This window comes from Rhinolophus hipposideros (assembly GCF_964194185.1).
Source record: "Rhinolophus hipposideros genome assembly, chromosome: 9".
Classification (NCBI taxonomy): domain Eukaryota; kingdom Metazoa; phylum Chordata; class Mammalia; order Chiroptera; family Rhinolophidae; genus Rhinolophus; species Rhinolophus hipposideros.
The window spans coordinates 25249355-25276431 of NC_138055.1; the positions used below are offsets into that span (position 1 = coordinate 25249355).

At 36.1% G+C, this 27077-nt stretch overlaps 1 protein-coding gene across 1 annotated transcript in view; it reads right to left on the bottom strand.

Moving 5' to 3' along the window:
- Positions 1–27077, bottom strand: part of LOC308502792 (pregnancy zone protein-like) — a 52709-nt gene that overhangs the window by 5099 nt on the left and 20533 nt on the right. The window contains exons 14-29 of the mRNA XM_081061085.1: positions 26422–26564; positions 23404–23553; positions 18910–19074; positions 16201–16306; positions 7065–7203; positions 6451–6679; positions 5957–6083; positions 5623–5744; positions 5383–5434; positions 4200–4283; positions 3489–3665; positions 3115–3202; positions 1629–1785; positions 1177–1251; positions 729–906; positions 60–283 (exon numbers count right to left, since the gene is read on the bottom strand). Of these exons, the coding sequence (XP_080917211.1) occupies positions 60–283; positions 729–906; positions 1177–1251; positions 1629–1785; positions 3115–3202; positions 3489–3665; positions 4200–4283; positions 5383–5434; positions 5623–5744; positions 5957–6083; positions 6451–6679; positions 7065–7203; positions 16201–16306; positions 18910–19074; positions 23404–23553; positions 26422–26564 (2216 nt within the window). The remainder of the gene's footprint in view (positions 1–59; positions 284–728; positions 907–1176; positions 1252–1628; positions 1786–3114; positions 3203–3488; positions 3666–4199; positions 4284–5382; positions 5435–5622; positions 5745–5956; positions 6084–6450; positions 6680–7064; positions 7204–16200; positions 16307–18909; positions 19075–23403; positions 23554–26421; positions 26565–27077) is intronic.

The following is a 27077-nucleotide window of genomic DNA, read 5'->3' on the forward strand; positions in this document are numbered from 1 at the left end:
GTTTGTGTCTACATATGTATTAATGTATTTATTTTTCTACCTAGAGTTTCTCCACAGACCTGAGTGGAGGAGAAGCCCCCATTGGGGTTTTGTTGCTTGGTGATCCATTTCACAATACGTGAGGCTATAGACAGGTCTTCTGAAGATGGGCCAGGCTGGGCAGTAAGATAGGCAAGGAGCAAGTAAGATGTCATCTCTACTTCAGCAGAAGGAGCCCGAGGCTGATAATAGAATGCCTTAGCTTCTTGAAGTTTCCCTGGACGTTCCCAGTGGATTGAGTCCTCTTTCAAATGGAAAATGACAGAATCTTAAGCTTAGAGAATGTTTTCAAAACCTAATTCATGAATGATCATTATAATTAGAGCTCACCTAGTAAATTGATGTAAAGGAAGTAAAAGTATTGAGCAATCACCAACCAAACAAATCTTTGCCAAGAAAGTAAATTGAGGTTCCAGCAAATCACATTGTGTCTTTCTGTCTATTATATGCTTGTGTGAAATTAGAAGTTGAGCTGTATAGCGTATATAAGGTGTGAATTTATAAAATGATCCATGTTACCTAGAGAATTTGTGTTCAATGATAATTATTCTTATAATATAGTATAGGATGATATGATATGATATAATATAATATAATATAATCATGATAGTTTTGAGTTCAATAAGTCCTGTCCCTTCTTCTGTTAACTGGTGATTTTTGGAAGTAAACTTTGCAGCAGCAGCTCTTACGTTCTTTCACAGCCTCTTTGTCCAGTGACTCAAGCAGCTCACTTCGCTTGGCCTGGTTTCCTGCTAGGGCGAAGGCATAGGCCAATAATGCCTTGGTATAGACAAAACTTCCCTGGGCCTCGGAGGTGGATCCCCAGGCACTTTCCAGGCAGAACAGAGCATTGCGGACAACTGGGTGCTATAAAGAAGATGAAAGGAGATCTTAAGATAGCAGAACCAGGTGAATGAACTATCCTCCAGGCTAACGCCTGATTAAAAGCTCCAATGTTCCTGTGCAACCTCACAGTTTGGAATAATTTTCTCTGCAGCTTCCAAAAGATTGTAGTTTTTTATGTTCCAGTGAAACACACCAAAATTAAATCACACAAACTCCACAACTCATTTTCCTCAGAGATTCATAGCTCCACGATTTTTCCCCCCTTACATTTGTGAGAGTGCTAGTACATACAGTAACAGGCAGTGGCATCTCCAGGAGAGCAATGGTGATGTAGGCAGAGAGTGTTAGCTCATCATCTACTCCACCCTGTAAGGATCAGAAGCAGATAGTCCAACATGCCAATATTCATTAAGGAGAGTTGACTAACTCCATCTACATTTCCCCTTAGACATCTTCATTAGAAAGCATCTTTTCTTGAGCAATATTATTGATTTTCCTCCTTTTTCCTCTACCCTAAAATTCTCCAATCTGTCCCAAGACCCTTTGCTTTACTTTCAGTAATACGTTGGCACACTATTTTTATTCAATAAAAACTGCTAATTTATTGCTAGATTTCAGAAGCTTTAGAGTCGCCTGTCCTTCCTCAAAGCTATGCCCACAAGACTTGAGGAATCAATAGAAGCACCTTTGCTCCTCCTACATGTCACCATCTTCAAGAACGAGAACAATATTAAAGACATCACCTTCATAGCATTGTTGAGCAGTGATCCAGAGCGCTGGAAACAACCATTTTCCCTTTGCTTCTGTGAGAGCCAGGTGAGAGAACTCGTGATGTGTGAGTCTTCCACAAAGATGTATGACCGGGCTTGAGAAAAGGACTTGAGCACAAACGCAGTGAGCCTGTCCAGCAGAGAAGAGTCTGAGATATGAGGACCATCTCACTTAAAGCTCACCTTATGCATTGCCTGCAGACATTGGTTTTCACAATTCAGGGAAGAAAATGGTTGGGGGTAATTGGTGGGGAAATGATACCTGGGTCCTGAATATTCTCTCTTTTTAAAAGATTTTTATTAAAAATATAGCTAACATACAATATTACATAGTTTCAGGGGTACACCATAGTTATTCAATATTTATATACCTAAAGAAGTGATCACCATGATAAGTCCAACAACCATCTGACACCGTACTATGCTATCACAGTATTAATGACTATATTCCCTATGCTGTCTATTACATTCCCATCATTTATTTGTTTTATACCTGGAAATTTGGACCTTTTATTCCCCTTCACGCTGCCCCCTTTTTTTTTAGTTTTTCAATTACAGTTGACATTCAATATTATTTTATAATAATTTCAGGGGTACAGCATAGTGACTAGACATTTATATAATTTAAGAAGTGATCCCCCTGACTAATCTAGTACTCACCTGGCACTATACATAGTTATTACCATATTATTGACTATATTCCCTGTGCTTTACTTTACATCCCCATGACTATTTTGTAACTACTAATTTGTACTTCTCAGTCCCTTCATCTTTTTCACACTGGTTCCCAACCCCCTCCCATCTATCACCCCAACAAATCTAGTACTCATCTGATCCATACATAGTAATTACAATATTATTGACTATATTCCTTATGCTATACCTTACATCCATCCCCATGACTACTTTGTAACAACCAATTTGTACTTCTTAATCCCTCCACTTTTTTCACAGTGCCCCCCCCCATCTATTACCCCATTCTCAGACTGTTTTTTTAAATCTCTCAAATTTATTGGTTTCTCCAGAGTTGATGCTTTTCACGTCTTTTCTCATGAAATGTTTGTTGGAGGCTCCAAGCCTTCCCCCCACCAAAACTTCCATTTTCTGAATGATGTTACCACATCACAGTCTCTTTTCCTCCCCTTTCTTAATGCACAGTGTAGAAACTTCTTCCTTGATCATTTCACATCATGACACTTCCTGCCTTATATTTCCATTTCGGGGATCCTTATTTTACTGCTATCTGCTGTGCTATCAGAGCAGGTAGGCTTTCATAGACTAATGGTGAAATCACCCAGTATGATAATGCACATATGGCTTTTTAAAATATAACAGATTTCTGTGAAAGAACTCCAGGTATACAGAAGTCTGAGTTCTGTGGAAGAACTCAGCGAATAACTATTTCCAGAATTCTGAAATATTATGGATTTACAAAAGCTTATGGAAATAATTATCTTACCAAGTATTTCCCTGACTTCTACCATCACGATCCCCAAAGGCGCTGTACGAACCATCATTGTGCTTATAATTCAACTGTCTTTGGTACCCTGAAGAGGAAGTTTTCATAGATTTATGACATAGCAGAAACATTGGAAAATTATCAGTCTTTATCTCAAAACTTGTTGAGGAGTCGTAGGAAAACTGCATTTTTATTAAGATATCTCCAAGACTCGATGATGTCATTGAATTTTCTGATTGTAAAGTGACACCTTTTATTGGATATCACAACAACAATAATTATTAAGTCTTAACCAAAGGGCTACTGATTTGAGTTCACTGAAGGAGATATTTAGGGACTCAATTAAGATTTCTCCTATTGGGGAGATCTCTTACCACTGACGAGGTAGCTGACGGCTTTGGACTTGATCTTCTCTGTCAGCTGTCGTGTCTCATTCAAATAATTCAGAACATAGATGTTAGGAACGAAAAGAACCATATTCTGCTCTCCACAACCATAGGGCATCTGGAGAAGATTCTGAAGATTTTGCATTGCAGAGCCTAATATATCACCTGGGGCATCAAAGGTAAAGAAAAATCAGAGGAACTCGGAGCTGGTTTATGTTGGGATAGCAATATAGATTACTAGCTAAGTGAGAGGTCAAGTCACTGATAGAGGGATAGACAAGAAAGCATAGGAGGTAAAGAAAAACAAGAAATAAAAAAAGAAAGAAAATTAGGCAAAATAAAGTATGTGATTTAAGGATGCAAAAAACTGAATGGCAGGATATCATTTCTGATGAGCCACACATCTGGTATAAACCAACTGTAGTCAAATCTATTAGGAAGCATCAACACATACTCAGTCTCTTGAAGATAAAGAACACAGAGAGGTGACCCTTCTTACATTTTAGAGTATATCAAGATATATATCACAACATCTATTCATCCCCCTTTCTGACTAATACACAGTGCAATCCTTATTTTAGTGCTTTTTCTCTCAATCCAGTGCCTGGAGTCAGGGACCTCATTAACCATGGACAGTGAGGCCCCATGCATTAGAATTATGGAGATGGACAGCTGCTTCCTTTGGGCTGGGAGACTCACCCAAAACTGAGTATGTCGCCCTGGAAGATCCTTCAACCACATTTGATGGAACTTTTAGTGACAACTTTTCAGGTACTCCTGTTTCTAATGAAAGAAAAGAAATATATGAAAAGGAAGGAAAAACAAGAGAAATGTTCTACTTTTGTTTGAATATTTTCTCTATATGATCAAGATCTAACCTCTTATTTCTCTTGGTCATTATGTAATTTGTTTGATGCAATCCAAATTTTTTCTAAAGCATCTCATAGTACAGTTCATATTAATCATATACTCAAATTTGTGCTAAATTTCCATAGATTTCTTTATGTCTATACAGAATACTTATGTCCTTCTCTTCATTGTTTATGTTAATTTGTATTATTGTTAGTGGTTTTTAAAAACACATTTATTCCATAAATGTGTATTAAGTCTGTGCTATATCGTTGTTTAAGTACAATGATATAATAATTTTCAAAACAAATTTCCTGACTTCCTGGAATTTTTCTTTTAATGGGAGTAATAAGATAAAAAATAATATTTAGTATAATAGATGTTAAGTTCTATGGAGAAAATTAAAGCAGAGTAAGTGTTTATATGGGTCAAGGCAAATCAGGAAGTGCAGGGTACGGGGAGAGGGCTACCTACTAAAAATTCATTGACAAAATAAATCACAGGTGATTGGAGACTTTAAGTAAGTCAGGGAGTAAGAATTATAGATATCTGGGGGGAAGAGATTTTCAGGAAAAAGGAATAAAAAGTGAAAAGACTCCAGAGATTAGAGCATGCTGGATGTGTTCCAAGAGCAGATTAGACCTGAAGTTCTTCTTAAAATAGCTTACTTAAAAAAATGAGTAAATTTAAACTATTATCTGAATAATAAATAATACTAGCATCATGCAAAAATTTCAATATTGTGAAAATTGTTTAGAGAGAGGTTTGGGAAACACAGTTTTGTATTGGAAAGAATCCTGCCCTACAGTCATCAGATTTCATCCTGCTTTTTAGCCCAGAACTTTTAGTTAAGGCTTTTGACTTCTCTATGCCTTCATCAGGAAAAGATTGTTATTCATCAAGTGTCCTTACATTTATACATGGAAAGTATACAATTTCTTCCCAGAGAAAACCATACCCCAAAGGACATTTTATAACCGTATGCTTTGGCAAGGGGCTTAACATGAGAATTTTGTCTATTTTTGACACTTACCTGATGCACAGAGGAGTGTGTTGAAAGTTTCCTCCTTTTCTATTCCTTCAGGCTTGATATTGAAAGAAAAAAAAAAGTCGAGAAGTAAAGTGACACTGAATGTGTAAGAGAAAAATCACTTTCGAGGAGAAAATGTTAGTAAAAAATTGAGTTGTGGATACATCCATATTTTGGGGAATTAAATGTCACTGTCACATACATATTATATAATAAGACCTCTGAGGAAGTATACCTGCATACCTCGACTAATAAGGGCTTGACTACAGTATCCTTCTGTCCAAGTGCTGGAACGTTAGGCACTTCATTACCGCACAGTTCCTGAGACTGCAGGGCTTCTGCAGTAGCTGTGACATTCACCATTCCTGGGGAATAAGATTCTTAAGGAGTTAAAAAGTAATTCTATGTTGAATTTTTTTTATTTTATTTCCCCAATTTCTATAATGGTTTTCTTTCAGTCGATCATTGTTAGAGGGTCATAGAGGAAAGCAAATAATTACAACACATAACTTGGTTAAAGAGGAAAGCAAATCATTACAACATAAGAGGTAGGATTTGCAACAACTTTACTACTCACCTAGTGACTTTAGAGTCACAGCCCAGGACAAAGTTATCCTCCCATTTCCACAGACACAGTGAGATTCTTCATTCTTCTCTAGTGGGACAGCCAAGAAGGCAGGAGAGTCCTCCAGCTGCACGCTGATCTGTCCCCCATACCCACCCACAAGTTGAGAAAGAACACAGGCAGAGGGTCAGTAATGGAGGAATGAAGCTTAAAGGAACAATGCATGCTAATTGAGTTTCCTTAGTCAGAGTGAAAAAATGAAGTAATCACGTGGAAATAATATCTGAAATTAGGAATACACAGATAATACAAAGTCCCAAATGAGTATAACAGTACCACTTTAGATCTGTCAGGTAGTTTTGCTCTTAGTACTTATTTCATTACAAAACTAGGTTACATCGTATTCAATTATGATTTAGTAGGAGACTACCTAGGGTACCCAGGGAATGAATGGTGATTGTGTTCCTTCCTTCTACTTTTGCTCACTTCTAGAGAAGTGCCCTTACCCGAATGCAGTGGGACAAATAGTTGAATACAGTGGCTTTGAGTGTAAAGGCTTCTCCTCGCACCACAGAGTAGGGGAGAGTGAGTTCTAGGAAGAAGGGCTGGAAGACTTGAAGAGAGATGATGGGGGAGAGGCCAAGCCCCGTTGTTCCAGACAAGCAGAATGCGCTGGCCTTCCACTCTGTAATGGTATCAGGGATCTTCATTGCCAACTCACCACTCCCTGATAAACTAGTGGGAAAAAAAAGAGGAGGAGAGTGAATGAATCCCTTTTTTAGCATGGACCATAGCTGATCCTAAAACATGATAACTTAGTAACCTAGGATGGTAAATGTTACAGTTGATAAGGTTTGACACTATTAATGAAATCTCTGAAAGTTTTTCTTTTCTCTTTAGGGGCAAGGGTAACTTTCTGCTTTTTATTATTTCAGGTATCTCAGGACAAAATTAGAAAAAAATTGCATTGTTCAACTATGATGTAAATGATCTATGAATCTAAATATTTACCAGAAAGTAGTGGAGAAGAACTGAAAGGATCAGGAACTAAGGATAACACCAGAATCACAGAGGCAAATTCAAATTTCCTGGACTAAATTCCAGGCAATACACAACTTACTCGAGTGGCACCAAGTCCCAGATCCAGGTCTCGGGGAAATACTTCCGGACTGTCTCTTTTACTTCTTCGGCTGCAAAGTCTTCTCTTAAGGTCATTGGATAAACTGCAGAAGCAAATCCTGCAATGCCTGGTTGACTTCCTATGGAACGACAACATGCAGGGCCCAATGTAAACCTCACTTTTACCATTAATTTCTTATAGTTGCCTTATTCATCAAGTAGAATAAAGTCATTTGCTCAGGGAATGTTTATTATTTGAACAATTTAACATACCAACTTTTTATTTATGTATCTGTCCTACAGGCAGGCTAGTCCTTCCTATAGTCTGGAGGTAAATGCATATTTCTCTAGACATAAAAAAAAAATGTAGCTTTCCCTAAGCTGATTATTCAGCTGGTGGAGGGAAGAATATAGAGTAATTTAATACACCAAATGTTGCTTTTACACTGACATGGTGATCACGTGTTCTTTATTTGCGGTGAGAATCAAACAAGAGGAATGGATAATAGCTACAGCAAGAGGATTTCAGGAATGATTTTTTATTTAACAATGAATAAGATATGGAGACATGAATAATAGGATAAAGTATGTGTTAGACAGCAGAGACTCAACACAGGACAGAAAATGAACTTTAGATTGGCCAGAAAAGACTTTATCAAAGTAGAACTTAGATGATCACTGGAGGATGAGAAATAGGAGAACAGATAAGGCATTTCAAGGAAACAGGTATGCAAGAATGCACACAGAGATCAGAAGGGATGCTCCAAAAGAGTAATGAAAAACTTACCCCTCTGGAATAGAATGTCTCTTTTGGGGGTATGTTTAACAAAGTTAAGTAAATAGGTGTAATTATATAATAAAACACCATGAAGATTGGGACAAATAAATTAGATCTGTTAAGGCAGATGTTAGCTTGATTAAAAAGTGATACTCCAGAGATCAGAAGATAAAAATAATATGTATAATGTATAAATATATATGATATATATATGATATATATGATATATATATATATATAAAATAATAGAGTTGGACATGCTTTTTTAAAAACTGAAGTATAATAATTCTATGAATTCTGGAAGTAGTGACTATGTATGAGAAATAAGTGATATGATAAAAGCAATGTTTAAAGGTGATATACTTTTCACACTAGATGGGACAGATTGAAGTGGAGATAGACTGGAGGCACAGAAGGTAAATTAGTGTGGTAAATAATTTGGTTAGGAAAAAATGAGGGGTAGGACTAAGGTGGTGTAACTGAAAAAGAAAAGAATGAATACGTGACAAATACCAAATAAAAAAATTGTTAAGAATATTACATAATATTTGAGAAAAGAACATCATGATGGTACATTGTTTTTAGTTTTTCTGGATCATTCCACCATGTTTTCTCTTAGGATTGGAAAGAAAATACACACTTAGTATTAAGAAAGATATGGCGAAGGGATCAAAATGGCTGCGTGAGGTGAGCCTCTGTAAAGCTCTCCTGGAATTAGAACTAATCGGACAACAATAACTCCACAAAGGACTCCCTGCACAGCAGACAGGCAAGATGAAGAGGTCCACTACTGAATTCACCTCCAGGTGGGTGAATCGGGCGAGCGGGGGCGGGGGGGGGGGGGGGGGCGGGGGGGAGGGAAGGGAGAAGTGCGGGACGCGCTGGCGCAGGACGCAGACCTGGCTCAGTGCTCCGAGCTCGCTGCATCCGGGAACTACTGCAGCTGTGGGAGAGGGAAGGACTCGGACTGCTAGGGCTCCGCTTATGGCCCACAGGGCTGAGGGGGCAGCATATAACACGGCTGAACCCAACGCTCATGGCAGAGAACTCGGAGAAAAGACTGAGGGAAGAAGGCTGAAAACGGTGGTTTAAGCCCTCACTGCCGAGCGGAGAACGGAAGCCTTAGGCACTGAGACTAGCCGCCCCTCCCTACCCTCCCAGAGTTCGCCCCGCCCCCACCTGCCTGGTGCTAGAAGCGATAAAGTAGCAGTGTCAGATCAAAAGGACAGGATTTTTGCTGTTCTGAGAACTGTGGACCGCAGAAACAGATTCGCAGCCCAACTAGTTCCGGCAAAGGGGAGGGAGCTGTGGAAACAGGACTGGCTGTGGTGGTGGTTGCCGCCATTGCTCTGGGCCACCTCTCACAACTCACCCCGCCCCTGGCCCCACCTATCTGGGTGGATCCCTGCAGGAGTAAACAGAACTGCTGAAACATACGGGCTCTGAATCTGGTGCAGAAATAGCTTTGGAACTTCAAAAGCTCTCCGCACCCCCACAGGGACATGGCACCCTATGATCCAGGTGAACTGTTAACAGAGGAGAGGCCCATCTTCCAGTGAATCCCCCCATTGTGTGAGAAGCTGGAAAAGTGCAGAGAAAATGTAGCACTACTGTGTCAGAGAGAAAAAAAAAGGCTGCAGTCAGAGAGAAAATAAAACATTCTTCCAACAAGTATTGGAAAACAAAAGAAAGACCTCTTCCTAGCAACCTGTTGCAGAAGCCACTCCTGTAGATGTCTAGGAAGAGAAATAATAAATCAGTAATTGCCATGAATAACCAAGGCAATAAGACTGCTCAGAAAGAAAGTGGAAAGTCTCCAGAAAAGGAACTTAAAGATATGGAAATATGTGACTTAAATGATAGAGAATTCAAGATTGCAGTTCTGAAAAACCTCAAAGAGATGCAAGAAAACATAGAAAAGCAATTTAATGAACTCAGAAACGCAATCAAAGAACACCATGAGCATTTTATGAAAGAGATTGAAATTTTAAAAAAGAACCAAATGGAATTTCTGGAGATTAAGAACTCAATAGAAGAAACTAAGAATGAAATAACCAGCTTGGGTAGTAGAGTTGACCAGTTGGAGGAAAGAATCAGTGACATGTAAGATAGAAACCTGGAAATTACACAGATGGAAGAGGAAAGAGACTTGAGACTTAAAAGAAATGAAAGAACTCTACAAGAACTTTCTGACTCCATCAGAAAGAGCAATATAAGAATAATGGGCATACCAGAAGGAGAAGAAAGAGAGAAGGGAACAGAGAATATATTCAAAGAAATTGTTAATGAGAACTTCCCAAATTTGTGGACAGAACTGGATCCTCGAATCCAAGAAGCAAATAGAACACCTAATTACCTCAATCCCAAGAGGCCTTCTCCAAGGCACATTGTATTGAAGCTGTCTAAAATTAACACCAAAGAAAGAATCCTCAAGGCAGCCAGGGAAAAGAAGACGGTAACCTACAAAGGAAAGCCCATTAGATTATCATCAGATTTTTCAGCAGAAACTCTACAAGCCAGGAGGGAGTAGAACCAAATAGTCAAACTATTGAAAGAGAGAAATCATGAGCCAAGAATAATATATCCAGCAAAGATATTCTTTAGATATGAAGGAGGAATAAAGACCTTTCCAGACATACAGAAGCTGAGGGAATTTTCTAATACACGACCTGCACTACAAGAAATACTAAAGGAGGCTATTCGACCACGATCAACAGGGACAATTTGTGGCAACCAAAACATAAAAAGGGGGAGCGTAAAGGCCTGAACCGGAATATGGCAATGGAGAAAGTAAGCGTGCTGAAGAAAATGGAATACTCTAAATATCAAACTTTCTTTTACATAATCTTAATGGTAACCACTCAAAAAAAATCCAGAACTGAAATATATACTGTAATAAAAGAAGAAACAGAGGGAAACATCATAGAATACCACCACAAAGAAATAATAGACAACAACAAAAAGGCAAAGAAACAATGGAGTCACAGCTTTACCAGAAAACTAAAGATAGAATGACAGGAAATCCTCACGTATCAATAATCATCCTAAATGTAAATGGACTGAACTCACCAATAAAAAGGCACAGGGTAGCAGATTGGATCAAAAAACTAAACCCAACCATATGCTGTCTCCAAGAGACACATCTCAGCTACAAGGACAAGCATAGACTCAAAATGAAAGGGTGGAAATTGGCACTCCAAGCAAATGGTACCCAGAGAAAATCAGGTGTAGCCATAATGATAGCAGATGAAACAGACTTCAGGGTGAAAAAGATAACAAGAGGCAAAGATGGACATTTCATAATGGTAAAGGGGACTATACAACAAGAAGACATAACAGTCATCAATATTTATGCCCCCAATCAGGGAGCACCAAAATATACCAAGCAACTACTAACAGAACTAAAGGGAGAAATTGACCAAAACACAATTATACTAGGGGACTTAAATACATCATTGACAGCTATGGATAGATCATCCAAACAGAAAATAAATAACAAAATAGCAGCCCTAAATGACACATTAGATGAAATGGACATCATTGACATATATAGAGCACTTCATCCTAAAACATCAGACTATACATTCTTTTCTAGTGTACATGGAACATTCTCAAGGATAGACCATATATTGGGGCATAAAAGCAGCCTCAGCAAATTTAAGAAGATTGAAATCATACCAAGCATATTCTCTGATGACAAGGCTTTGAAATTGGATATCAACTGCAAAAAGAAAGCAGGAAAAACCACATATACATGGAGATTAAACAACATACTTTTAAAGAACGACTGGGTCAAAGAAGAAATTAGAGGAGAGATCAAAAGATATATAGAAATGAATGACAATGAAAATACATCCTACCAAAATTTTTGGGATGCAGCGAAAGCAGTTTTAAGAGGGAAATTTATATCATTACAGGCCTATCTCAAGAAACAAGAAAAATCCCAAATAAATAACCTCATGTTACACCTCAAAGAACTAGAAAAAGAATAACAAGTGAAACCCAAGGTCAGCAGAAGAAAGGAAATAACAAAAATCAAAGCAGAGCTCAATGAAATAGAGAACAAAAAGACAATAGAAAAAATTAATGTGACAAAGAGCTGGTTCTTTGAAAAAATTAATAAAATTGACAAACTCTTGGCTAGACACACTAAGATAAAAAGAGAGAAGACACTAATTAACAAAATCAGAATGAGAAAGGGGAAGTTATCACAGACACCACAGAAATACAAAGGATCATTCAAGAATACTATGAAGGACTATATGCCACCAAATTCAATAACCTAGAAGAAATGGACAAGTTCTTAGAAACAGATAGCCTTCCAAGGCTGAACCATGAAGAACTGGAAAATCTAAACAGACCGATCACCAGTAAAGAAATTGAATCAGTCATCCAAAACCTTCCCAAAAGCAAAAGTCCGGGACCAGATGGCTTCACTAGTGAATTCTACCAAACCTTCAAACAGGATCTAATACCAATCCTGCTCAAACTCTTCCAAAAAATTGAAGAAGAGTCGATACTCCCTATCTCATTTTATGAGGCCAACATTACCCTGATACCGAAACCTGGTAAGGACAACACAAAAAAAGAATACTACAGACCAATATCTCTGATGAATACTGATGCAAAAATCCTAAACATAATTTTAGCAAATCGAATACAACAATGCATTAAAAAGATTATTCATCATGACCAAGTGGGGTTCATCCCTGGGGCACAAGGATGGTTCAACATCCGCAAATCCATCAATGTGATACATCACATAAACAAAATAAAGGACAACAATCATATGATTATATCAATTGATGCAGAAAAAGCATTTGACAGGATACAACATCCATTTATGATTAAAACACTTAATAAATTAGGTATAGAAGGAAAATACCTTAACATAATAAAGGCCATCTATGACAAGCCCTCAGCTAATCTCATAATTAATGGTGAAAAACTGAAGCCCTTTGCTCTACGTTCAGGAACACGACAGGGCTGTCCCCTATCACCTCTGCTTTTCAACATAGTGTTGGAAGTCCTTGCCAGAGCCATCAGGCAAGAGAAAGAAATAAAAGGCATCCAAATTGGGAACGAAGTTAAAATATCACTATTTGCAGATGACATGATGCTATATATAGAAAACCATAAAGACTCCACCAAAAAGCTGTTAGAAACAATCAATGAATACAGTAAAGTTGCTGGCTACAAAATCAACGTACAAAAGTCCATTGCATTCCTATATACTAACAATGAAATCTCAGAAAAAGAAATACAAAAAACAATTCCCTTTGCAATTGCAGCAAAAAGAATAAAATACCTAGGAATAAACTTAACCAAGGATGTGAAGGATTTATATGCTGAAAACTATAAAACATTTTTGAAAGAAATTGAAGATGACACAAAGAAATGGAAACACATTCCGTGCTCATGGATTGGAAGAATCAACATAGTTAAAATGGCCATATTACCCAAAGCAATATACAGATTTAATGCAATCCCCATCAAAATCCCAATGGCATTTTTTAAAGAAATAGAACAAAAAATCATCAGCCAAAGCAATCTTAAGAAAAAAGAACAGTGCTGGAGGTATCACACTGCCTGACTTTAGCTTGTACTACAGGGCTACAGTAATCAAAACAGCATGGTAGTGGCAGAAAAACAGACACATAGACCAATGGAATAGAATTGAGAACCTAGAAATAAAACCACATAAATATGGACAGATAATTTTTGACAAAGAAGCTAAAAACATACAATGGAGGAAAGACAGCCTCTTCAATAAATGGTGCTAGGAGAATTGGATAGCCACGTGCAAAAGAATGAAACTGGACTGTTATCTGTCACCATGTACCAAAATTAATTCAAAATGGATCAAAGACTTAAGCATAAGACCTGACACAATAAACTGCACAGAAGAAAACATAGGTACTAAACTTATGGACCTTGGGTTCAAAGAGCATTTTATGAATTTGACTCCAAAGGCAATGGAAGTAAAAGCTAAAATAAACAAATGGGACTATATGAAACTTAAAAGTTTCTGCACAGCAAAAGAAACCATCGACAAAATAAAGAGGCAACCGACTGAATGGGAGAAGATTTTTGCAAACAGTTCCTTTGATAAGGGGCTAATATCCAAAATATACAAGGAACTCATGAAACTCAACAACAAAAAAACAAACAACCCAATTGAAAAATGGGCAGAGGACCTGAAGAGACATTTCTCCAAAGAGGATATACAAATGGCAAATAGACATATGAAAAAATGCTCAACATCGCTAATCATCAGAGAAATGCAAATAAAAACCACAATGAGACATCACCTCACCCCAGTCAGAACAGCTATCATCAACAAGACAAATAGTAACAAGTGTTGGAGAGGCTGTGGAGAAAAAGGAACCCTCATACACTGTTGGTGGGAATGCAGACTGGTGCAGCCACTATGGAAGGCAGTGTGGAGGTTCCTCAAAAAATTACGAATAGAATTACCATATGACCCAGCAGTCCCTCTCCTGGGTATCTACCCAAAGAATTTGAAATCATTTATACATAAAGATACGTGTGCTCTAATGTTCATTGCAGGTTTGTTTACGGTGGCCAAGACATGGAAACAACCAAAATGTCCTTCGATAGATGAATGGATAAAGAAGTTGTGGTATATATACACAATGGAATAGTATTCGGCGTTAAGGAAAGATGATATAGGAACATTTGTGACAACATGGATGAATCTTGAGAGTATAATGCTAAGCGTAATAAGTCAGACAGAAAAAGCAGAGAACCCTATGATTTCACTGATATGTGGTATATAAACCAAAAATAAGACAAACAAATGAGAAACAAAAACTCATAGACACAGACAATAGTTTAGTGGTTACCAGAGGGTAAGAGGGGTGGGGGGAGCGAGATGAGGGTAAGGGGGATCAAATATATGGTGATGGAAGGAGAACTGACTCTGGGTGGTGAACACACAATGGGATTTATAGATGATGTAATACAGAATTGTACACCTGAAATTATGTAATTTCATTACCAATTGTCACCCCAATAAATAAATTTAAAAAAATTCTAAAAAAAAAAGAAAAAAAGAAAGATATGGCAATAAAGTAATAGTGCTTTTCAGTTTATTTATTTTTTTCTAACAAAGAACATGCTATTACATGGGATCATAATTATATTTTTTCATTTTATGCTCATGATGCCTCAGTGACTTCGCTGGTGTCATTCTGACTTTAGATATGAAGAACTTGGGCCTTCAAAAGTTTAAATGAGTCTGCACATTTTAAAGTCACATATGTCATACCAGATAGGGGTATGATGCAAACATATCCCTTTGCTCTTAGCACAGGACTCTTTTTCAATGTACAGAATTTTCTTTCTGTTGAGCGAATATTCTTATTCACTCTTCTGTTTTCAACTAGAACTTTATTCCTTTTATTCCCAGGTCAATAATTTCTACTTTATTAAAATATGTGTTTATTTTATTTAAAAATCATATTGTACCACCACATTTCTTATTAGAAAGTAGGATTAGTAGATATCCAAGCATGCAGTGAGAAATTTCTCTAATCCTGATATCAGTAGAAAAGAATTCTCAGAGTTAGAATCTTTTCAACTTTTTCCTCATTTCCAGGTATACTTGAAACACACAAAGAGATTAGTAATATATCTGCCAAAAGGTGAATTATTACATTTTGTTCAATATGTCAAAATCACTTTGATTTTCATAAAATAATATGACAGGGACAATTAATATCCACATTCTCCTTCACACTTCTCAGCCTCCCTTGCTGGCTGCAAAAGTCATGTGCACACCTATTCTTCCCGTGATAGTGACTTTGAAAGGCGCTTTGGCGATGATGGAGTCACAAGATGAAAGCAGAGTGCATATCCGTGACTCCCATTGGTAGGGACCTTTTCTGGAGAGCTACTGGACTCATAAGCAGTTTTTGTGTGAGCAAAAAATAAACTGCTATGTGCTTAGCCACTGAGATGTGGGGGTTTGTTTTTTACTGAAATATAATCTATCTTACCCAAACTCATTTAGGTATTGAATCCGTAGTGCATAGCATAATTTGAAGTAGCAAGACTATTAAAGCTAGGACAAAATCAGTCAATTGTGATTTCAGAGAGGGAGAGATAAGGAAATAATTGCTAAAAAAAAATACTATTTGTTAGGGGAAAAATGTTATTCGCAGAAAACTTACCAAGTAGTTGCTGCAGAGTCACAATATTCAATATATAGAAAAATAGCTTTTTATCCCAACCCAGCCCAGCAAAGCATTATTTTTCTTTTTTATTATTCTATTTTCTATTATTTTATCATAGAAATATAATAATAGTTCCTATTATTCTAACAAATAAATCTCACCGACACGAAGTGCATAGGCCATCGGCGGTTGTGAATATGGCAGAGGCAGCTGACAAAAATGTGGTTTGCGGATTTTTGAGTTGGTAAAAATATTTAATCCTGCAGACTGGAAGAAAATTAATTATTAGAGCACATTGGCAATCTAATCTTGAAACTGGAATATTTTCTTACATTTGTATTACACTTGCACTATTTTTATACATATAGCTCATAGGATCATCATGAAAATTCCCCACAATAGAGAAGACAGCTATTTTATAAATATGAAAATGGAGTCACAAAAAATCCAGTTTATCCAGTTAGTGAATGGGAGTTGGGATTAGAACCCACTTCTTTTGATTCCTACTTCTGAATTTTGTCTGCTGTATGCTGATGCCTCTTTAATTATCTTTTGTATCCAGAAAACTGAGTGTTTTTGCTTTGGCTGTTTTCTTCCCTTCCTTTCCCCTGCTCCAAACAAATATAACATATATACATATATAGCACATATATGTGTATGTGCGTATACACACACACACACACACACACACACACCTCATAGCTTTATTGCAGAGGGTAATTTTCTGCTTCTTTTCATTTGAAATTATATAGTTGCATATTGGAGGTTTTTTCTTAGTCTTAGCAAACTTTGCTTTGTTTCTATTTTACTGGAAAATACTAGGTGTGATCAAAAAATATGGTAAATGTTTAAATTTAAAATGTAATACAGAAAAAGACACATTGCCATTAATCCCCCTCAAAAATACACCCCTTGCTTTGAACACGTTTATCCCATCGTTCTTGCCACTTTCTGAAGCAGTTCTGGAAATCCTCTTTCGTGAGTGTCTTTAGTTGCACTGTCGTGGCTGTCTTGATGTCCTGAATTGATTCAAAACATTTACCTTTCATGGTCGTTTTGACTTTGGGGAAGAGCCAGAAGTTGCATGGTGCGGATTGGTGAATAAGGTGGATGAGGACACACCATAATGTTTTATTGGACAGAAATTGCTGTATATCAGAAGTGATATGTGACACGAAGCCTTTCCATTTTGATCACAGAGTATGGTGAATGCTGCTGCCGAGTGCCATGAATGGAAAAGCAGAGATCTTCAATAGAGGGAAGTGGTGAGTCAAACCTTAGTAACAGTGTGTGACAAGTTTCAACTTGTTCAGTGCAGTCAGTTGGGTGTGTGCTACGGTTGAGAGAAGGGGTGTATAAAGTATGCTGTAAATCATCCTCTATCCTGACAACACTTGGTGTCACACATCACTTCTGTTATATGGCGATTTCTGTCAAATAAAAACATTACGGTGTGTCCTCATCCATCTCATTCACTGGATCTGGCACCATGTGACTTCTGGCTCTTCCTCAAAGTCAAAATGACCATGAATGTTTTGAATCAATTCAGGACATCCAGGCAGCCACAACAGCACAACTAAAGACACTCACAAAAGAGGACTTCCAGAACTGCTTCAGAAAGTGGCAAGAACAATGGGATAAGTGTGTTCGAAGTGAGGGGGAGTATTTTGAAGGGGACTGATGGCAATGTGTCTTTTTCTGTAACATATTTTTAAATTTAAACATTTACCATATTTTTTGATCACACCTGGATCCTATGCCTTTCCCTGAATAGCTATGCCCAACTCATCCCCTTCCTTGTTTCTTTTTCAGATTTTTAAAAATTATATCAAATCTCTGCATCCAAAACACACATGCAGATGCCCACAGTAGCTCCATTCCTAGATCCCACCTGTTCCCAACTTCCTCGTTCTTTGATAGTTCTCATAGTTAAATACTACTTGCTGTCCTATCTCAGAGAACATAGGAAACTGTGGGACTCTGAGCCTAGTGGCCAGTGGTGGTAGTGATATAGAATAGGAAGAAAGAAGTAAGAAATAAATGTTTAAAGGGGAAACAGTGAGCTAATAAACCTAGAGTCCTCTTTCCATCCTTCCACCAACAACTGATTTATGATTCTGGACTCCAGAAGAGGAAGACTTAATTTGCCCTCAGCTAAGCTGCAGACCTCTATGGGGAGAATGACATATATTTTTGTCAAGGTATAATGAGACTTTTTATTCCTTTTTGGTGTGATCATATTTAGTCTCACAACCTAGATAAACTTTCCTTTCATAACTCTGCCTAGCTATAGTTAATCCTAAAGATAAACATTTTAGGTAACATACTTAAAGCTCACTAACATCTCTGCTCCAAGTATTGTAAATCTTTTCTTCATGAAAAGGTTACTTTCAGTTTTCCTGAAATGTTACTGCACTAAAGGTGATGACCTAAGTATTGTACTTTGTGTATTCAGTGTTTCAACATATATTTATTATGCAAGTAACTCATGTAATGGCTGCCAATGAAGTATTCACCTTTCCAGGGGTGTCAGAGACCCTATGGAAAATGTTTTTCCTCACATATTAGAATCTCTGTGAATCACTGAGAGGGAAACATGACAGTGGTAACTACCTTTGGGGTCAACTTAATTAAGGTTGTAGGGCCTAAAAGTATACCACTTACTGTCTAAAGTATCAGAGAAACTCATGATTGAATACCCGTATGTCCACAAAGTTTACTGTGCTCTGAGGTTTTAATATTTTCCTGTTAATCATAACTTTGTCTGGGAGTTAGCGTTGGGATCAGATTTTGAAGCTTAGAAGTCCATTTATTCTCCATCTGAACAAAGACTTAGAAATCAATTTTGGGTATGTTTTTCGAAGAATTACCTCAAAGATACTGTAAACATCATCATCATCCAGGATCTGCTTTGCTGTGTAAAGGATTCCATTGTGAGTTATGTCTTCTGCATTTATGCATTTTTCACCATCTTCATTCATGAAACCTCCATTTCCAACACTAGGGACATTCTTTACTGGTAACAAATTATAGATCTGCAAAATTCAGAGAACAAAGGAAAAACTCTTTTGGTTTGATTTTTTTCGTTCATATTTTAAATGTGATAATGTTCAATTTGGCCTGGATTTAAAAGATCATGGTGTTCATTTAATACTCCTCTGTCAACGTTATAAAAAGCAACACAGAGAGTCGTGGAGAGATAGTAAAGATTATGGATCCTAATCCTTTTGTTGCACAAAAGAAATGAATATATAGAGAAATCAAATTAATTGATTAGAATCTCAGAATCCATTTCAGTTGAGTAAGAATAAAACCGAAGGCAACCTTCTCCTTATCCAAATGCCTACTTTTAAAAGGAAGTAGAAAATGTGAACAGTACAGAGAAGTGTAACAAGAAAACAAAAGCCCTTTATATTCTCATCACCCAGCAATAAACTCTGTAAATACTTGATTCATTTCCTTTCCCCATTTTATTCGATTAAGTTCTAACCAAGTTTTTTATTATTATTTTTTGCCTACTATTTTAGGACCAAACTTAGCTTGAGAAAAAACTAGGTGCAGTTTTTTTCTCTGGAATAAATAAATTCCAGTTCAGTTTTTGCCCACAGCCTAGTGTAAAGCCATGTGCACAGCCATATAGTGTTCAGGCCATTAAACACACACTGGACTCCATGCTGACCTCCTAATTTGGCTACAGTCATTTCTTATCTGAGCTACTACAATAATCTATTTCCATTTTTTCATGCTTATCCTCATACTCTCAGCAGCAAACAGGATCCTTTTTTTTTTATTAGTTTCATGTGTACAAAACACTGTAATAGTTTATCATTTATACCCCTCAAAAAGAGATAACTCCCTTCCTCCAATCTACTACCTTCTGACATCGCATACAGCCATTACATTTCCACTGTCTGTGTTCCTTATGCTGCATTCCACTTCTTGTAAATATGTATATGTATATATATATATATATACATATATACATACATATATATATGTATATATATAAAATTATGGTGGACATTCATTATTATTCAGCTTCAGCTTCAGGTGTACAGCACAGTGATCAGGCATCTACAGCATCCCTGAGGTGGTCTCCCTAATAAGACAAGTGTCCATCGTATACCCTACAAAATCTTTACAACATTATTGATTATATTCCCCTAATTGACTTTCGTATCCCTGTGGCAGTCTTGTGGTTACCAATTGCGCTTTCTAATCCCCTCATCTTCCCCCTCATCCCCACTTACCTCCCATCTAGCAACAGCGTACAAGGGTTCCCTTTTCTCCACATCCTCTCTAGCACTTGTTGTTTGTTGATTTATTATATATTTATTATTATAGCATTTTGACTGGGGTGAAGTGGTATCTCATTGTGGTTTTTATTTGCATTTCACTAAGGATTAGTAAGGTTGAGCATTTTTTCATATGTCTGTTTGCCATCTGTATATCCTCTTGAGAAAAATGTCTCCTCATGTCTTCTGCCCATTTTTAAATTGGATTGTTTGTTATTTTGGTGTTGAGTTGACTGAGTTTTTAAATATATTTTAGATATTAACCCCTTATCAGATATATCATTGACCAATATTTTCTCCCTTTCAGTAGGCTCCCTTTTTGTTTTATTAATGGTTTCCTTAGCTGTGAAGAAACTTTTTAGTTTGACGTAATCCTATACGTTTAGTTTTTCTCTTCCCTTGCCCTAGGGGATATATCAGTAAAAATATTACTCCAGGTAATGTCTGTAAACTTTCTTCCTATATTTTCTTCTAGGAGTTTTATGGTTTCAGATCTTACATTTAAGTCTTTAAGCCATTTTGAATTTATTCTTGTATATGGTATAAGAAGGTGGTCCAGCTTCATTTTTTTGCATGTGTCTGTCCAAGTTTCCCAACACCATTTATTGAACAGACTTTATTTACATCAGTGTAAATTCTTGCTTCCATTGTCGTAGATTAATGACCATATAGGCATGGATTTATTTCTGGGCTCTCTATTCTGTTCCATTGATCTATGTGTCTGTTTTTATGCCAGTACCATGCTTTTTTGATTACTATAGCCTTGTAGTATAATTTGATGTCAGGTATCATGATACCTCCCATTTTGTCCTTATTTCTCAAGATTGCCGAGGCTATCCAGGGTCTTTATGGTTCCACATAAATTTTAGGGTTATATGTTCTATTTCTGTGGAAAATGTCCTTGGTAGTTTGATAAGAATTGCATTGAATCTGTATATTGCCTTAGGCAGTATGGACATTTTAATGATATTAATTATTCCTATGCATGAGCATGGTATATATTTCCATCTATTTGTATCTTCTTTAATTTCTTTCTTCAGTGTCTTATAATTTTCTGAGTACAGGTCTTTTAATTCTTTGGTTAAATTTATTCTTAGGTATTTTATAATCTTTGAAGCAATTGTAAATGGGACTGCAAACAGGATCTTCTTAATAGATAAATCCAAATTGAAACTTTTCAGTGATTTGCTGTTGCATTTACTGCCAACTCCAAACTCCACTCCAAGTGGCATGATCTTCTTTACTTTCCATAGCCTCTACCATCTGCTTTTGGCACGACTACGTATTAGGTCATTACCTTTTCCTTTTTAGAACACTTCAGACTTATTCTGATCTCAGGACCATTGAGCATGCTGCTTTCATTCATTGTAATGCCTACTCCTGCCCCTCTGTTATCTGACAATCTAAGAAGAAACCCCTAATCATTGCATCAAAACTTATTGTGGTAATCATACAATATACATACATACATATGCAATACATACATACATCAAGTCATTATGCTTTACACTTTGGACTAATACAATGTTATATGTCAATTAGATCTCAATAAAACAGGAAAAAGAAAAGTAAAATAAATGTTGTTGAACCCTTTTTTTATCTCAACATTCTGCTTATTCCTTTCCTTATACACACCAAAATTTGAAATTCCTATATGTGTATGTGTTTTGTTGTTTATTTGTGTGTTTGTCTTAATACCTCACAAAACTATAAGTCTACAATGGTCAAAGACCACATTTTTAGTTGTTCACCATCAAAACTATCCCCAGAGTAGTCTCCATACTGTAGTCAAGATGTACTGAATATTTATTAAATAAGTAAATTGACCATGAAGTCTGTAAACTATAGCACTTTTTTGAAAGTGCTTCATTATCAGAGATATATTTGAAAGACAAGTTTCAACAGAAACTGTTTTGTCCATAGTTAAAACAAATGAGTAAGTACCTGGATTTTAGGGAAAGTTTAAAAATCTGACATTTCACATGCTGCCTTGAAATGTGGTAAAATAGAAGTGGCATCAAATAAAATTTCGTTCAAATTCCACCTTTAAAATATATTCTTGGCATGCTCTTTCTATATGAGGTCTGACAATTAAGTTTGTGAACTTGTTGCAATGATATTGCTAACCTTTTTTTGATATCAGAGGGATCATTCATTATGAATTTGTATCAACTAGACAAACAGTTAACCAAGTTTACTATTCGGAAGTGCTGAAAAAGCTGCGTGAAAAAGTTAGATGACCTGAATTTTTCACTAACAATTCATGGCTCTTGCATCACGACAATGCACCAGCTCACATGGCACTGTCTGTGAGGGAGTTTTTAGCTAGTAAAAAACGGGCTACAGTAACTGTATTAGAACACCCTCCCTACTCACCTGACTGGACCCCAATGACTTCTTTCTTTACCTGAGGATAAAGAAAATATTGAAAAGAAGACGTTTTGATGACATCCAGGACATAAAGGGTAATACACCATGACAGCTCTGATGGCCATTCCAGAAGAAGAGTTCCAAAATTGCTTTGAAGGGTGGACTAGGTGCTGGCATCAGTGCATAGCTTCCCTAGGGGAGTACTTTGAAGGTGACCATAGTGATATTCAGCAATAAGGTATCTAGCACTTTTTCTAGGATGAATTCGTGAACTTAATTGTCTGGATTTATAGTTGCTTGATCTATCCTACCTGTGTTTTTTTATCCACAAAATTAAGGTAGTAATACCCAACTTAAAGAATTATTATTCATTTATTTATTCATTGAAAATACTTTCAGCATCTATTATACGTAAGGTACTGTGCTAGGCATAGGGAATATAGTGGTGCACAAGAGTGCTCCTTCACTGAGAATATATCGTAACAGAGAATGCAATGAGATAACATATGTAAAGCACCTTGTGCAATGTCTTTTGTAAGATTGAATTGAATTCCAACTCATACATAACTTACTATACTCATACATTATGCTTGACACTCTGAAGAACTTGTCCTTTGCAGTTATAACTTACAACTTCCAAAAATGGTCTTAGCACACATATGTGCATTTTCTAATACCCAAGACTGAAATGGGACTCACTGATTGAGATGAGAGCTCAGCTTCGGGCTTCATCAGCAGTACACTTTGGTCTACTGCACGCAGAGCACAGAGGGAGTGAGGAGTGGCTGTGACCTTCAGGCTGGTGTGTGAAGCTGGTAGGCTCTGGGCTGAGGAGAAGCTCAAATTTACCTATAAAGAGATATGATTACACCAGCAATTTTTCTAACTATTACAATCTCAAAACTCTCTTCTACCCCAGGCTAGGACTAGTCCTTTTTACACTTCCTTTCTCTTTATTCATTTTAGAGCAGGATTAAACGGTGAAACCGCCTGGAAGACTACCAGTTAACAATCTCTGGAATAAACTGGAAATGCAGTTCCAGTTAACTCAGGTTTCCCACTCCTTATATAATTGTTGTAATTAAATTGGTTTTGATCACTTTGAAATAGAATCCTGAATAGGAATGAGAACACACGTGCTAACAAAGGTACATATCTTCTGTAGCTGACCTATCTTCATGCAGTGTTTTGTGATGTATTTTGCATGGTGCTGTGAAAAATCACACTTCACCTGAGACCAGTCAACCAAAGTCGCCTCCAGTTGGCAGTTTTACTAATCTGACATGCTAAAGCAATGTAGTGTTGTTTATTAGGATCAGAGATTTATTGGGCCTTAAAAAACTAAACATCTAATATGCATCCTAAGAGTTAATTGATTGATAAAATTTACTGTGATTAAAGAATAAGAACTACAAAATAATGAAAAATTGTGCATTTTTTTTCAGAGATTTGATTCTGCTTCGGCCAGTAGCAATCCATTGGTAAATGAATCTTATGTTTGTGTGAATATATCTTGAGTAGAATCTGAGTTTTATCTTATATTCAAAATATAAAGTAAAATAATTTAGAATTTAGTTACTGCAGTAGCATTAGCTAACCTCCTACATTCTTGAAATAAAAGCTGATTTGGATCAAAATAAAATGCCAGTATGTTTAGAAATAATATTTGACTTGGATTGCTATATTTAACTATGATAATCCTGTTATGCAGTCCACAAAATTGATATAACAGGTTAGAATCATGTATCATGAGACATATATGAAAAAATAATTGATTTTTCCTCAAGATGCAGTAGTATTCATCTCTACAGTTAAATATATTATGAAAACACTGCTTATAAACAATTCTATTTTAAATATACCTGTTTTTATTTTTAGAAAATTTAAGTTATTAAAATATGTTTATTAATGCCCATGTCAACTGAGTTATTTGGAATTATAGTCAACTGAAAATACTGTTAACCGAGAAGTGGATATGTCTGAAAACATAGTTTAAATATAGTTCTATAGTTCTAAATATAGTTCTAGTATTTTACTGATATGAGGACAAAAAAGAACTTTAAAGCATGTTTTGAGAGTCTCTACCTATCTATATTAATCAATGTTATCTGTAATGAATAACTATATCCAGTTAAGAATGACAGGCAATTTAAACTGTTACATAGTAATTAATGTATATACTAAATCTGTTATTTTTAAAATAATAAAGGGTTACATGGATTTCAAATAGAAAGCAGTTTTTCTTTATCCCAACAAAGATTGAAAAAATATTTAAAGTATATTGGTTTGAAGGAACACATGTCTCAAACTGACCTGGATCTTTCCTCACGTTCTCAGCCCACTCTTTCCTGTGTTTGCTCATGATTCTGTCAGATGTCTCACTTCTAGGGGCTTTAACTTTTAACTTTTAACTAGCTCTCTTCTAAATTTTTGTGGTAAGTGAAAAATAGTCAACTCTCTTCTAAATACTGTGTCTATAAATATTCTTCTAAATGACTCTATAATTACTTATTTTTTCATAGTTTATTTCCATGTCTGATTAATGCTAAGTTAAAAATATTTGACATAAAGTGATTTGTATAATGTCCATGGACTTTTGCTTCTAAGTTTTATGGAGTTACACAGGAGTTTTCACATGTTTTGCACAGAGAGACACCTCTGCTAGAATGAGTAACGTGTGTTGAAAACTGTAGCATAATATGGCCATTCTAAGGTTTAACAAACAACTAACTGTCCATGATTAGCAACGAGAGCATTCAAGCTCAAAGCAGGAATTTCTTCTAAGTTCATATGAAACACATAGAATATTCAAATAGAACAGAAACTATGTTCTTGGATACCTATTCAGGTTTAACAGCATTCTTTAGTAAGATGGAATTGAAAACATATATCAGAAACCATTGTGTGTTTTCTTTGATCATTGTACATTAAAAAAATGTATAATCTAAATATAGTTCTAATTGCAGAAATGTTCACTTGCTATAAAAGCATACTGTTTTAATCTCCATAAAAACAATGTGAAAGAGTCTTTAGTATATTTTTAAAAATATACCTGAAGTTGGTGGATCCTATCTGATTGTTAATATTATGATTACAGCACCAAATTCTGTTGGGAAAAGCTTATTTATAGCTCAGTAGGCTCCTCATTACAGCTACGTATTCTTTGGAAATATGAGAAGATCCCATTTGCAACTATGTTTTATTTTTATGTTAGAGTCATTAGCAGAGTGCTCAGGCTATGTTTCTCAAAATTGGGGTAGATACATATACCCCTGTTCTGTATTACCAAACTGCTTAAACTCACAATAAGTTATGGTTTCTGTAGTAGTGTATGAAGGTATGTTGGAGAGGTATGATGGCATAAAATTAATACATCATTAAAATTAAAGCATAAAATTAAAGCATCATTTTTAATTGAAAAATTTGGGAACAGAACATTTTAAAATTAAAACTATTAAAAGTTTATAATAAAATAACTTCTAAATTTCACATGGTAAAACAAGATAAACAAGAAACATTAAAAAAATTGTGTTCACAGTAATCTGCTTGGACTACTCCGTTAGACCTCTCAGGGTATATAACATCACTGTCTCTAGAGGTCCTTTGGAGGAAAATTTTAGGAGCACTGTATGGCAATCTTTTAATGTACATAACTTTATTTTCCACAATTCAAAAAGGGAAATGGATAAAAGGACTGGTCTTAAAGAAAACACCCACCTTATTGGCAAAACAGTTTTCAATCTCTAGTTTCTGAGTATCTGCAACAATTTCTCCATTAGGTAAAATAGTATAAATAATCAACTGGGCAGTTGGAGCAATGTCTGATTCCGCTCGAAAGGAGAAGGAAAATATCCCTTTCACTGGAGAACAAAGAAAGTTCAAGACAATAGATTAGGAAGAAGGAAAAGTTCTCAATTTTATAAAGAAGAGGTTCTCAAATAATTTAACCTACTCACATTTGGAGCATACTGAAGTAAGAAAAAACATGCATTTATACCATTGTACATGTAGTAGTGCTAAATAAATATATGCTAAACTAATGACATTTCCCTTAAAGATGAAGGTTAAGTTGCTCATTTTCTCTTCTTAAGTAGCAAAAACAAACAAACAAACAAACAAACAAAAAACAACAAAAAAACCCAAACCAAACCAAAACAAAAAAATCATTTAGTGCATGTATCAATTTTTTTTCAATTTTTAAATTTAAAAAAGATTTATTAAGAAAGAAGTCAAGAGAGAAAAGCTTCTAGACATCTTTAATCATCTCTACCTATGATCCAAAGCAGCACAATTCTTGTCATATGCATGAGGACAATTCAAAGAATGCAACACAGTCTCTATCTTCAGACCATTTACAATAGAGCAGAGGTAGA